This window comes from Acomys minous (genome assembly GCF_964271855.1).
Source record: "Acomys minous genome assembly, chromosome: 4".
Lineage (NCBI taxonomy): Eukaryota > Metazoa > Chordata > Mammalia > Rodentia > Muridae > Acomys > Acomys minous.
Window position 1 is genome coordinate 70,875,760 of NC_140486.1, and position 14,822 is coordinate 70,890,581.

At 46.7% G+C, this 14,822-nt stretch overlaps 1 protein-coding gene across 1 annotated transcript in view; it reads right to left on the minus strand.

Moving 5' to 3' along the window:
• LAMA3 (laminin subunit alpha 3) overlaps positions 1 to 14,822 on the minus strand; it is a 226,015-nt gene that overhangs the window by 147,866 nt on the left and 63,327 nt on the right. Inside the window, exons 9-11 of the mRNA XM_084779751.1 lie at positions 10,433 to 10,523; positions 9,807 to 9,938; positions 8,555 to 8,617 (exon numbers count right to left, since the gene is read on the minus strand). Of these exons, the coding sequence (XP_084635877.1) occupies positions 8,555 to 8,617; positions 9,807 to 9,938; positions 10,433 to 10,523 (286 nt within the window). The remainder of the gene's footprint in view (positions 1 to 8,554; positions 8,618 to 9,806; positions 9,939 to 10,432; positions 10,524 to 14,822) is intronic.

Below are 14,822 nucleotides of genomic sequence, written 5' to 3' on the forward strand. Positions count from 1 at the left end.
TAGTGTATGTGTGTGTGACCCTGCATGTGTGTGTGTGCCTTTGTGTGTGTGTATGTGTGTATATGTGTGTGCCACTGTGTGTGTGTGTGTGTGTGTGTGTGTGTGTGTGTGTGTGTGTGTGAGCATGGGGGGAGGGGAGGCCTACAGGCAAGCATGAAAGCACCACCCGCTCCGGGGTCAGGGCACACAGGGGACCCTAAGCCTAGAACATGAACCCAGACCAAAAGGAGTCAAGGGCTCTGGCTCCCCTTTCCTCCCTCTCTCCCCAAACTTCCACCATCCTTGGGCATTAGAAGGTTTTGTGCTGAACTGTATGGGAGCCAGGAAGACAGTCAGTATGCATGACAAGTCTGCCTGATTTAAAAACAAACAAAACCATTAATTTTATTATACTAAAAATGCAAACTGAAAACAAATTTGGGAGCAAGTTTCAGGGTTTAATCTTGATTAAAATAGACATTCAAACTACTTGCATGCAGCAGACGTTTGCAGTCCTACCCATTGTATTACTATTAAACTGGGCCGCACTGGCTGCCTGGCTGCACTGGCTGCACTGGCTGCATGGCTGCACTGGCTACACTGGCTACACTGGCTATACTGGCTGCACTGGCTGCATTGGCTACACTGGCTGCACTGGCTGCACTGGCTGCACTGGCTGTATGGCTGCACTGGCTACACTGGCTGCCTGGCTGCCTGGCTGCACTGGCTGCATGGCTGCACTAGCTGCATTGCTGCACTGGCTGCATGGCTGCACTGGTGGCACTGGCTGCCTGGCTGCCTGGCTGCACTGGCTGCATGGTTGCACTGGCTGCCTGGCTGCACTGGCTGCATGGCTGCACTTGCTGCACTGGCTACACTGGCTGCACTGGCTGTATGGCTGCACTGGCTACACTGGCTGCCTGGCTGCCCGGCTGCACTGGCTGCATGGTTGCACTGGCTGCATGGGCTGCACTGGCTGCCTGGAGGGGCCCCAGAGATTCCCTAGTCCCTCTACTCAAGAAGGAAGAAACTAGGAGTGTTGGAAAAATTCTCTACAAGGGTTAAGACTAGATTATGATCTTAAGAGTTTCTAGATCTTTCTTCTTCCCCCCTTGCCATAAACCCTTAACCTTTCAGATAACAAGCTAATGACAAATTTGTAGACTCATTTTTTTCTAATGTAATAATTAAGAATAACATATGAGGGGAACCCAGAACAACATTACAGTATTTCCACGACCCCTGACTGTTCATGCTTAAATCTGACAGTTGCTTAATTTGGCAAAAAGAGCTTTCCAAGTGAAGGGGTTCAGAGCATGCCTTCTTACCGAGCTGCCTCTCTGTAGCAGCAGTCTCCATACCTTCAGACTCTACCAACCAGGGAGTGAAACCATTCTGCAAACCATTGTGTCTGTGGTGAACACGTTCAGACTTTATTTTACCACTATTCCCCCAATCAGTGGCTCTCAAGCTTCCTAATGCTGCGACCCTTTAATACAGTTCCTCATGTTGTGGTGACTCCCATCAATAAAATTATTTTTGTTGCTACTAATAACTATACTTTTTCTACTGTTATGATTCATAATGTAAATATCTGTGTCCAGTGGTCTTAGGCGACCCCAGTGAAGGGGTTGCTCCACGTCCAAGGGGGTCTGCAGCCCACAGATTGAGAACTACTGCCCTAAATGATACAATGTAACAACTTAGATAGCATTCGCTTTAGGTATTTTTTGTAATGTGGAAGTGATTTAAAGTACATGGAAGGATGTATATAGGTCACATGAGTACTATCCTATTGTATATAAGGCATATGCATCTGCAGACTTTGGTACCTGAGGAATTGGGTTTTTGAAACTCATTCCCTGTAGACATGGAACGGTACATGATGCCACTTTGGGACACTGATTATTTTGAGCCAAAGGTGCCAGACAAACAGTTCTAGGAAGGAGTACCCTCCTCCACTCAGCTAAAGCAGGCTGGACAGCTTCCCAGGAAAGAGGCAACCCTTCTGAACCAGGACAGCACATTGTCAAGGCCAGAGACCGGACATGGACTGAAATCGATCTGTGAAAGCAACTCCTGCCTCCCTTTATATCTCCTGTGTGTTCCTAACCACCAGCTGTGCCTCACAGTTCCCTGCCTGGTCACATCACCACACTCTACTGTGCAGCATCTCCGGAAGTTTGGGACCCTGACAGTTTCACTGGACTTTCATTGTCTTTCCTGAGCTGGCTGTGTACACATGCAAATATATGCCTGCTAGTCTTCCTCTGTTGGTCTAATTCTGAGGTTTAGCCTCTTAGGATGCAACCAAGATGTTCTTCCTCTGCAGAAGTGACTAAAGGCACATTCATGGCAAGGGGAGCTTGGAGCTGAGCTGGGATGAATACCAACTTGTCAGCTTCTTCCTGGAGTCACATAAGACCCCAAGGACACAGATCTGCAGGTGGTTTAGGTCACAGGAAAGGTCCCTGTGTATTGCAACCTTGAGGTTAAAGTAGGCATTAGAGTCTGTGAGGAGCTTGGAATTCCCCTAGCATCCAAGTTCAGTGAATTCCAAATTTACAACCGAAACAGGGGAAAAAATCCCCGTCTCATTACTAGGTCAGAGTCATTTCCTCTCAGAACAGTCCCTTGAATCTTCATCTCTTACTAGAGTTTAAAGTTCAGAACCTCATCCTTCTTTGTCTTATTTTGGGGGCCCCAGGAGCCATCTGTCTTCTGTCTTATTGTTGCATTTTATTATTATATGTGTGTGAGGGTTTGCAAGCATATGTGAACCATGGCACACGTGTAGAGGTCAGAGGACAATTTATGAGAGTCACTTCTCTTCTGCCATGTGGGATCCAGAGAGCAAGCTCATGTCATCAGGCCTGGCAGCCAAGTGCCTTTACACAGGAGTCACCTCAAAGGCTCTGCACCCCATCTTACCCTTCCAAACTCATTCCACGCTGGTGCCAGACTGTCTACATTTCAAATTACTTCCCAGGGTTAAGTCCCTTGATGGTGACACAATTCCTCAGAACACAACCCAAAGTCCTTCACACTTGTGACAGAGAAGGTTTTTCTTTTTCAAATATTCCAGACCACAGGAGGCCACATGACACTTCATACAAATTAGAGGGGTGGGGGGAAGCACCCTCAAGATATTTTCTTGTCACCTGCTGTGGATTATCTTCATACATCTACAGATCTATGGTGTTTGCCAGTGGTGATGGTGCCCTTCCACAGGGCCTAGCTGTGGATCGCAAAGCTGCCTGTTTGAACCCATCCAATCGGATCTTTCTCATCCTATCAGAGTCCTCCCTCTGAACGTCCTCCTCCTCCACAGTCCAGCCCAGTGGCCTTGCTGCCGTCCCCTCTCCTAACCCCCGTGCCTCTTCTTTGCTCCTCTGCTTAGCTAATTGCTCTTTATGTTCCAAGCCTTACTTTAAATGTCTGCTCCCCTGCTCCCCTCCCCTGTCTTCCTTCCTCCCAGCCACCCCGCTGCAGAGTTGACTTCCCCTGGCTCCCATCGCTCTGCGTTCCCCTCATTCATGGATCCCAGGTCCTGTTCTTCTAACTGTCCACCAGTCCACGCCTCCTGTGGCCTGGGAGCGCCCAGGAGCAGAGACTGTGTATTGGGCAGTGCTCACTCAGTGCCGGGCAGCACTTCATCAAGGCTGCATGAGTGAAGGCTGTGCTCCAGAGTCCAGCCTGCAATTCCCCTCAGGAAACGGCATTCCTTCCGTTCTGTTCTTATCAGCAGAGCCTCCAGATGGAGCTATCACAATCCATCTGTCTTCTTCTAAGCCACATCTGCCAAGTCTCCAAGCCCTCAGTGATAGTCACAGCCCACCTGTGAGGTGAAATGCCCAGCCTGCGGAGGGGCACCCCAATGAAAGCATGTACCCCATGTGCTTTGGGTGTATTTCCAGTTTAACATATCTGCTAGCCCCAGCAACTGGCCTCAGTGGATGCTGACAATTGCAAGCAGCTCTTCCTTACAAACTGGGCAGGAGATTGTAAACCTTTCCATAATCTTTGCAGCAATGCTCTGCCCAGTAATATAACAGGGCTGGGGCCATCTGCAGGCCAATGAGCTGCTCTGTAGATTCAGCCAGATAGCCTCAACTTCCCTGATAAGGCAGACACGAGGCGGCGGGGGAAGGGGGAAAGGTTGCATACTGTTGGCTTTCCTTTTCTGCCCTTTGAGTTTGGAAGACTAGAGGTGCTCACACACCTGCAGTCCAGCGTCCATGAGCACACACTCCAAGGAATAACAGACTTTCCTCCACCGCTTCTAAGGGATCCCTTAGAGATGTGGCTATGACTTCCTAATGTCTACTGCTTCCTAGTAATAATGCTCAATAGGATAAAACTGGTCCCCCATCTGGAAGACCCCAGAGAAGCCTAAAAACAGTCATCTGTGTAGCCAGTGCCCTGCCTAATCTACTCTTCGGTGTCTGGAGGCATTAGTAAATGCAGTCTTTCCCTAGTAATGACAGGAGTTCCTTCACCCCTGTGGATAAAGTCCCCTGAAGCTCAAGTTCCTCAGCTCAAATGACATGGTAGATGTAGCCTTTATAACCTATGTGTGAATTTCTATATACTTTAAACCACAGCAAGACTACTTATAATACCTGAAGCAATATGCTTCTATGCGGCATTAAAACTAATGACAAGAATTCTACATGTACACTATAAATGCATTCTTACAGCATTTGTGGGAGAACCTGTGTATGTACTGTGTATGCCTGTCGTGTGGGGATGGTATATGTGTGCCACCTTACGGAGCGCACAGGACCCCTTGGTCCTTGACTTCCATCTGCTTTGGGAAAGAGTCTCTTCTGCTCTGCATATACCAAGCTGACCCATGAGCTTGGAATTCCACTGTCCCCACCTCCTGTCTCACCGTAGGAACACCGAGACTGTGCTGCTGTGCCCAGCTCTGCACAGCGTCTGAGGGTCAAACTGCAGATGTTCCTGATTGCACGGCAAACACTTTACCCATTGAGACATCCTTGAGGATGCATTTTTTAAAATGCATATTTTTGACAGTCCATACGTCTACAAATGAGACAAGCAGCACCCATGGACACAAAGGGTTGATATTCTAGACTAGTTGTCTCAATCTTGGCTACTGATACAAGTCTCTAGTAACATACTTTTGCTTGGGTAAGAATTGCATATTCAGAGATGCTGGTGTGGTCCCGAGGATCAGAAAACTTGTATGAGGGATAGCCATGTCCCTGTTAGAAAAATAAATTTAACTAGAACATGGCCAAGTACCTTCATTTGCATATTACTTGTGGTCCCCTTCAGAGTAGCCGTTGAGGACATGCGACAGAAGTCTTTCCTATCTGATCCCCTCACAGCAAAGCTTGGCAACCACTAGACAGGAATTTTTCCTGACTGAGGCAGCACTTCTTGACAAGCAGCATCCACAGAGTCAGGCCAGCTCTCCAAACTACAAACTTCATCCCAGAAAATCTGCATTAAGATCCTGAGTGATCGGCAGAAGTGTGTGTGTGTGTGTGTGTGTGTGTGTGTGTGTGTGTGTGTGTGTGTATGTGTGTGTTTAAGCAAGGGAACTGGAAATATATGTCTGGTTAAGAGCCATATATATTTGAGAACACAAATCCTCTCCAGATCTTTAGAATTCTCCCGGGTAGAAGCAAGGCCAGCCTATGCTCTGCATCTGCCGGCAGCTTATGAATTTGCACTTCTAATATGCTCTGTCAATAATTAGGTCCCATACCCAGTGCTTTTAAAATGCACTAATAGGACTGGGAGGTCAGCCAGTAACATGTATGTAGCACAGGCATGGGAGCCCGAGTCTGAACCCCAGCACCCATGTAAATTCCAGGTACAGAAGCACATGCTTACACACCAAATCTGGGAGACGGAACCAGGAGGATCCCAGCAACTTGCTGGCCAGCCAGGCTAGCCTAATTGGTAAGCTCCAGGTTTGGGAAGAGACCTTGCCTCAAAATAAGGTAAAGAGCAACTTGTCAATCTCTAACTTCCAGGTGTGCATGCAGACATAATACACGCACACGTGCACAGATTCATATAGGCATACATACATAGAAGGTAAGCAAAATCAATTAATAAGCTAGCAAGCTGCAGTAGGTCACCGGATCACTGAATTTCAACTTAACTGTGCTAACACTTATTTTCCACCAGGCCACGTTCCAAGGCTTCCCTGGCATTTTGTAGCAGACATCTGAACTTCCCTCCAAGTTCAATTACCTCTCTTTCCCCGAGGATGCCACAAGCCTCCTTGGAGAGAAGAAGAAATTGAATAACAAAGAGATTACTGTAAATGCAGGATAGATGAGAGACCTAAACATTCTTGTGGGGAAATCGGAGTTGTGCACTGCCACGGCTCCACAGCTCAAAGTTCCATTCTAGTCCACTGACTAATGTTTAAGGAATGGCTGTCTATTCTTCTATGGGCATCTTGCCTCAGACCCCCCCACACACTAAGGGGATTACAGGCACAGTCAAGTGTAACTACCATCCTCCAGCCCACATGCCCAGCGCATAAACAATACCCTCAGTGCTTGGTCAGAAGAGCCCAGATTAGGTATAACAGAAGGCGGGACTAAGGCAGGAAGGCAAATGGAGCCAATTAAAACTGACTTTCAGTGAGGCCCCCTGAAAGACTCTTCTTCCTCCACACCAACCCCTCGTCATGTTTCCTACTGTCTGCTTCAACACATTTGCTTATTTCCCAGAGCAAGGAGAAACAAGCTTCTTCTGCAGTGTCCGCGGTTGCCCCTGCCTGCGCCACCCTCACTCATGCTGACTGCATTTGGTTGGTAGCCTTCCCATTTCAATAAAGGGCATTGTCTCTCTTCTGTGTGTGCAGCCCCAATATCCCGCAGTCACCCGCAGTCTGCTCCTGTAGGACTGACCCTTCACGGCTGGCTGGCTGGTTCTCTCTGTGGAGGACAGCCACCACCTGCCCCTCTCCGGTTCCTTCCTCCTGGATGACCACAGTGGCCTCCCGCTGGATACCCGCAACCCTTCTCTCCCCCTGCAATTTGTTCTTAGCACAGCACCCATCAGGATCATTGCAAATAATGTCTCTCTGTGCAAAACTCCATCTCCTTCAAATCAAATACCAAGTTTTTCACAGTAGCTGACAATGGCCCTTGGCACTTCCCTTCCTGGCCCTCTTCCTCCTCCTCACCTCACTCTCACACCTCTGGGCTCTTTGTTTACTGAATATCCTATCCTAAGGATTCGTACTTCCTCCTTCCCATGCCTGGCTATTTCGACTTGCCATTTTATTTTCAAATTTCAGTTTCAAACGTCCCTTTCCCCAATGTTATGCTCTGACATATTTTCCCGTAGAGCCCTCTACCTGCGCCGAGAGCCTGAGTTACTGTATGACTGCAGAATCCCTGCCGAGATGCAGAACAGGGGCTTTGATGCTCACACACTACATGCCCCTCCCACTCCTCACCCATGTCATGGGCACCAGGCATCAGGCCTCCCTGGTGCCCTTGGGTGGGAAAGAGACTCTTCAGGAGTGGGGGGGACATTTAAGGCGCAAAACAATTGAACAAATTGAGGTCACTGGGGTGTGCCTTTGAAGCAAGCCTCTTTCTTTCTATTGGCTTCCTGGCTGCTCTGAAGGGAACAGCCCCCCCCCACCCCCGCACCCACCACCACACATCCACATTCCATCATGCAGCGCTATGTATCAATATGCCCAAAGCAACAGGGCTAACAAAGTATGCACATTTCTCCTTATAAATTGATTTTGTCTAACATCTTGGTCCAGCAAGAAAGCCAACAATGCAAAGATAATTTTACCTGGGGTGTGTGTGTGTGTGTGTGTGTGTGTGTGTGTGTGTGTGTGTGTGTGTGTCGCAAAGGAGCAGAAGCTTGAGGAGTACTGGGAAGTTTTCTGTATTCACTATTAAGTCTTTAGAAACCAGACTGGTGGATTTGTTTTGTTTTGTTTTGTTTTGTTGTTGTTGTTAACAGGGAAACTTGTGGAACAAACAATTATTATGTAGGTGCTGCACTAAAGCCTCTAGCTGCTACTTGCTTCCCCACCGCAAAGGATGCTTCCTAAATACACCTGCTGCTCTCACGCCAGGGCGCCTGCTTCCGGCTGTGGTGCTCCCAGTCTTCCCAGAGGCCACACAGTGAAAGAAGCTTTCCACAGGGTACAGCTAAGACCACTGCCTCCCTGGCGACATCTTGTGATGCTGGCTAGGGGTGTGCAGCCCAGGTGCCATAGCAGGCCTGGCAAAGGGACCTTTGCAGTAGCTCCCTAAGTTCCCTTCACACCTGTGCCCTGCTGGCTCCTGGGATCACCTCAGTCCCTGTGGGTGGGACAGGTCGCCCAGCAGGACAGCAAGGCTACTATCGAAGGGTTTTGAGCAAACTAGATATCTGTAATCCAAACTCTATCCAGTGTCCTGAATTGGGTTGTGCCCTTTCAAAAGATAGCCATGAGGCGTCTGCAAAAGCACCCACGGTACTCCAAAACTTCACTTGACTTTTCAGTGTGCCCAGAAAGGAAATAGAACATAATATTTTCATTGACATTAAACCAAAAGAGGCTACTTGCCTTTTATATTGCCAGCTACTGGGTCTTCTGGACTCGGAGTGTAAACAGGAGAGACTGCAATTCCTATAAAATAATTTATTTCAAAACACAGGGAAAGATTAAGGAGATGGCAGCCTGAAACACTGAGTTGCAGTGAGCAGGAAGAAGGGCCCTCTCTCAGTGGAAACCGACATGTAGAGACTGATTGAGGGAAAGGCCTGGAGCTCTCCGTGGTCAACACGCCTCAGGATTGAGGCCAGGCTGCTGTGCAGATTAGCAAACAGATATGGGTCACGTTTTGTGCTCTTAATCAGTAAATCATAACAGTTATACTCATAGAGTAGTGATGCCTAAGCAGGAATAGAATAAAATAGTTTTAAAAACATAAATTTTAATGTTTTTAATTAAAATTAAAAATAGCTTTTAAAAATACTTTTCTAAGTTTTTCCCTGAATTTTTACCTATTATATTAAAAAAAATATTGAAGTGTATTCTTATTTTTTTTCCACTAAAAAAGCAAGGGCAACTTCTGTTCAGGTCCTATCCCACAGTCACAAATTCTAAGTGGAAAATGTCCTGAAACGATGTCACTGGCTTAAGACATTGTTTCCTGTAAATGTATTTGATTATCCAAAGTAGGAACATCTCCACAGTGACTGTGGGTGCTGCTCAAATTGACACTCTAGGACAGCGATAGGTACTGCAACACGGAGCCCTGAAGTCCTAGGTCTTCGCTTCTTCCAAGACAAAATGCATCACACTTCTTGTGAGAAAGATATGTATCTATCTATCAATCCATCCATCTATCAATCAATCAATCTATCTGTCTATATACATATATACACATATCACATGTTTTATTTTCTTCATGAAGATGCTTAAATGTTCACTCATATCATTGCAGTGGGGAGGAGGAGGAGGTGAGGGCCCTGACAGTGTGTCCTCTGGTACATTAGAAAAGAGAAAACACACTTTCTTGCCCCCAACCCCAACAAAGTATGACACGTTAGGTCTATTAAGTCACTCGTGGATTGCTATCAAGTTGAATTTCCCAGTATGTGAGCCCTTTGACCTATTAAAATGGCAACGTCTGTGATACAACATCAAGCTAAACATAATCCTAAAGTTTTTCTTCCCAACTTAGGGAGACACTTTCATGTAAACACAGCCTACCTGGCCCTGTTTCTAGCCCCACACGCATGCACGCTCCATGCCTCCCTTGTTCACACTTAAAGGCTGCCTGTGGGCACAACTCTCAACACTGCATACTTACTCGAGCAAAACGGGAAATTATAGTAACCATCTGCGCACGTCTCACAGGTGTCTCCGGAGAAATTTGGCTTACAGTGACAGTGGCCTGAGCCCTGTTCACAGTCTTCTGCACATTCAGGATCACAGCTGCAAGCTAAGAAGAAAAGTAATCACCAAAGGACCAGTCCTTCGCTGTATGCCATAAAGCACACTTCTCCTCACACTCCTCAGACAATCTCTTGTGCACGGTAAGCACTCAGTTCTAGCTACACACTATGACTATCATTACATCTTTGTGGGTTTGTTACTATACCGTTTTGATGCTAATTATGACAATGTTGAATTATTGGAGATCATAGAAATATGTAAAACCAATAGAAAACCAAAGAAGCAGCATTTATTACATTCTTGGTGCTTGCCTAGATACTTTTGATAGCATCTCACCTCCTTTCATGAAAATTATTTATTCTCATTATTATTTACATATAAGAATTCTGGGGCTCAGAGAAAGTATGGAATTTCCTGAGATAACACAGCTAGAAAGAAGTAGAACCAATCATAGGAAGGCAAAGGAATGAAAACTGTCAGCTAGTCCCCGAGCCTATGACACACAGCTTATCACATTCACAAAATTGACGTGAGACTTACGGATGCATCCATGGAGCTCGTCCACTGGAACTCCATAGGGACGGTAGTAACCCTTTGCACACTTTTCACAGTTCACACCCGCTGTGTTGTGCTAAAGAAAAAAGAAAGAAACTTAGAAAGAAGGGTACCAGAGAAGCCCTAAGCAATAATTCTGCCATATAAAATAAAAAATTTGAAAGTCCCTAAAAACATACAATCACAGTACACTGACTTCTCCTTGTCTCTGATGTCCCCACCACACACACAGGAAACAAATACATTAATTTAGAAGTCAGGAAAGGTTCAACAAACTGGCAGCCAGGGCTTGCCCCTGTACCAATAAACATAGTGAGAATTTTATAATTTTAGTTCTTTAAACACACACACACAGACACACACACATACACACACAGAAATGTCATGGGAATATGTTTTCATTTTAATGCCAGGTATGGGATCTGGGGCTGCTTCACAGCAGGTGACTATGATTTGCCTCGTGCTCTGGCACAGGCATATTTTTGCCAGCTGTAAGTAGTTTCTGTGAGTGTGTGACTTTTGAAATTCCGGGAACTTTTCAGAGGTTACATAAATGCTACAGTCCTGATGGATGGGCTGCTGGTTGGTGGTTGGGTTTTATTTGTTAAGTAGACATATGCAAAGAAGAAACAGCAAGAAGACATTAGATACCCTGCCAGTGAAAATCAAACTCAAGGAACTTGACAACCTTAATGAGCAGGGAGTGGTCTAACAACAGCAACGCCCCCCTTTTCTCTCTATCCTTTTTTCTCTCATATTTTGTGTTAGAAGGTTGAAAGGGAGAAAGAAAAGGGGTGGAGAAAAGTGGATGAAAAAAGAACCCACACAAAGTAACAAAAGCTGGCTACAAACAAAAACTGCTTCGATGAACATGACAGTCTGATCACCACTGCCTGGTGGGCGGGCTGCCTTGCCAAGCCACAGGGGAAGAGGATGCGCTCAGTCCTGACATGACTTGATGGACTGAGGTGTTGCTGTGTGTGTGTGGGGGGGGGGATAGTTCCCTTACCTGAGGAATAGGGGAGGAGGATGGGGGAAGAGGGAGGAAGTGTAGGATTAGGAGGAGAGGATTGGGAGGGGGCTACAGTTGGTATATGAAGTGAATAAACAAATACATTAATTTTAAAAATCCCCGATGTCCCCATAGCTTCCAACCAGTCCCTACAGCTTAGCTCAGAGGAACCAATGTGTGAATAATCGCCACGCCTGGCTTAGCTCAAGGAAAGAGGCGGCACATAAGAATTAATGCCTGGTGCAATGTTGGAAGGAAAGCGCATAGAGATCTCTGATTCTAGTCATTCTAACTTTGTGTTTCCATCAGGAAACCATTTTTAGCGCATTTTTATTGTGTGAATGGACAATGTGAGCATGAGGCGCATATGTAGAGCTCGGAGTTGGGTGGCCTTTTCTAGCCCACGGCTAATCCTTGTAATTGCCACAAAATCAATTACCCAGCACACATCACTGGTTTCCAGGAACTGCACGTCATAGGTCAAGCTCAGTTCTGTCTGCCTCTCATGTGGGAAAGCACTGGGACAGTGCCAACAAGGAAAGGGCGAGCAAAAGCAAATCAACAGGAATGGATACAAAGTGATCCCTACAGAACCTGCACAGATGCAGAGGTGAACAAAGGCCCAGTCTGTGTCCTTCCCCTGCAGGACTTTATTAGCCACAGACCTTTGGTTTGTAGCACTCTTGTCCTGTGGGCTAAAAGTCTGAATCCACTTTAGCACTGAGGTCAGACGCCATGCTGGCCACCTCTGCATCGTAATGTTCACATCATGAGCCTCGGGAGCAAATAAGAAACAGCTGGAGCCACCCACCACGTGTTGACTAACCTTCCACTCCATCACTTGCCACTGTAACTTAACACAGAGGACCTCACCTAACCTTGGCCAGCCATCCAGCTCAAGCAGGACACTAGAACTGTCCTCTGCGGTGGGGAGCCTTGCTTCTCTACCTCAATTCATGCTTAAATAGCAGTGAAAGACCAGCAGCACACTACAAACAGAATAAGGTCTGTCTATTTTGGATGGTTTTCTAGGATCCCCACAGTCCGAGAGCAACTCATACTATTGCATTTATGGACAACAGGGTCCTGGCTGGAGCCAGCACAGACAGGTCAAGACACAGAGTCAAAGTCACTTCTCAGGTGTACAGTGGCCGTCTGCAGGAAGCAATTCTGCCTGGAGGAGTGGGGTCTGGAGTTGTGCTTGGACAAGACTTAATATCAAATTGAACCTCAGAGACCCAAGATGAGCAAGGGCAATGGCACCTTCTGCAGGCAAAATACCTGTCTCCCACCTACCGCACACCCAGAGGAAGGGTGTGTATGTGTGTGTGTGTGTGTGTGTGTGTGTGTGTGTGTGTGTGTATGTGTGTCCTCAAGCTTGAGTCACAAATGCCTTCAGCCATTAAGCCATCTTGGCAGCTGGTACCTGCCTTTTTCACATGAGTTTTACAGCTCAAACCCAAGTCCTTATATTTGCACAGCAAACACAGCTGACTGAGTCATCACCCCAGCTCCAGGGAGGCCTTTTTTGGAGTCACCTAGAAACCAGGCTCTTCTTTGATTGTCTGGGGTCTGAATTCTCCACATAGAGCTTTCCAGCATGCTGTGACCTTTGACCTTTAGGCAAACACTAAGTCTTTGCCTCTTGCACTCAATTCATGACTGTACATACCCAATTAGCTTCCATCTCTGTGAACCTTAAGCAAATGGAGACTGTCCATTCATTAGCCACTGTGTTGTCCCCGAAGTCTCCAGAATGAGTTTTCCTTACAATGTTTCACATGAACCAGATTTGGGCGCCTTTTTGAAATTATCTGGCCCCCTCTCCTGACTCAGTTCTCCCTGAGCTACCCATGGATTCTTGCTCCTTAGTAAGGCCTTTGTCCTTGTGTTTTTCCAATGCCCCCAGTGAATGCCTGTCTCGTTCCCTTATGTCCTGATGTCTCTACTCAAATGCCACATCCTAGGAAACTGGCCCCCTTCTTTGAATACCCCACACCTTAACCCAATAGCTAAAATGGGAAACCCCGAGAAATAAAATGAATCGATACCAATGACAACTCTATCTGCCTCCGATAGCTGCTTCCTCTTCAGATCAAGGGTCTGCTTCTGTCATCGTGGCTGTCTGCTGCAGTTAGGCTAGGTTTCCTTCAAAGCTGGGGCTTGAGCACGAGGGTCAGTGTACCAGAGGCAAGAGGCAATGGCTTTGAGGAGTGATTAGGTCACGAAGGCCAGCCTTGTATGAGTGGATTAAGAGCCTTAGAAGGGAGGCTTTGCAGAATTTGGTCCTTTCATCCTTCTGCCTTCCACCATGTAAAGACAGAGCCTCGCCAGACAGCTGAAGCTGCTAGCATCTAGATGTCAGACTTCACGGTCTCAGAACGGTGTGAAAGTAACAGTTTCTTCTTTATGAGCTACCCAGCTTCAGGTGTTTTGTTGCAGTAGCGCAAACTGACTGAGATGCCATGTGAGGATCTCTAGAGACAACCTCCCTGTCTGTGCTCTGAGAGGATGGCTGATAATTCATCCTTTCCCTCTTACGGGTACTAAGCGGAAATGGTGGGAAACACTCAATTACTACATGGCGGGGAAAAGGGGGCAGAATTTCCCACAGGATATGTGTTCTTTAACCACAAACCCCAAACCGACCACCAAGCTGACTGGCCTTGTAGCCTCTCTTCTCTTCCTTTATCAGTCAAGACTCCACCCCCTCCTTGTGTACATGATATAAAATACATCATTAATTTTTCCCCAAATGAAGAACCAACTGTCCCACACAATTTATAAAATGTCCATCTTTTCTATTATGAACGACATAACATTTATAACTAAATTATAACATTCCTATGAGCTGGCTTAGGTTATGTTATTTTCTGTCAGACTAATGCCTGGAATTTGGTTACTAAGCTTTTTAATACCTGCCATCTGGGTGAGAGGTGAAGGCATCCCTCTGGGGTTTTGATTGGCATTTCCCTCCTGAGTGAAGCAGCTTAATGTAGCTGGACTTTTGGCTACTTTGTGGGTTTTTTTTTCTACCACCCTCCTCTAGCCTTACTCAACCCTTCCAACCTTCCAGCACAGGGTAGGAGAGATAGAAGGTTAGAGGGGGGAGGGGCATTGCTACTGTTAAACTACTTTCTGCTGATTAGGGGTGTCGAGTTCCTCAGGGCAAGTTGGATCTTTGCCTTCAGGATATCCAATTTCTTCTTGTTTTCATTTCTTTGCACAGCAACCAACAGCAACCAACAGCATCCAAGCCCTGTTCAGTCAACAACAACGACCCTGCCTCTCAGGGCACTAGCATTTACATATCCTCTGAAAAGTTCCCAGAATTCAAACATGCGCACGCGCACTTGCACAAAC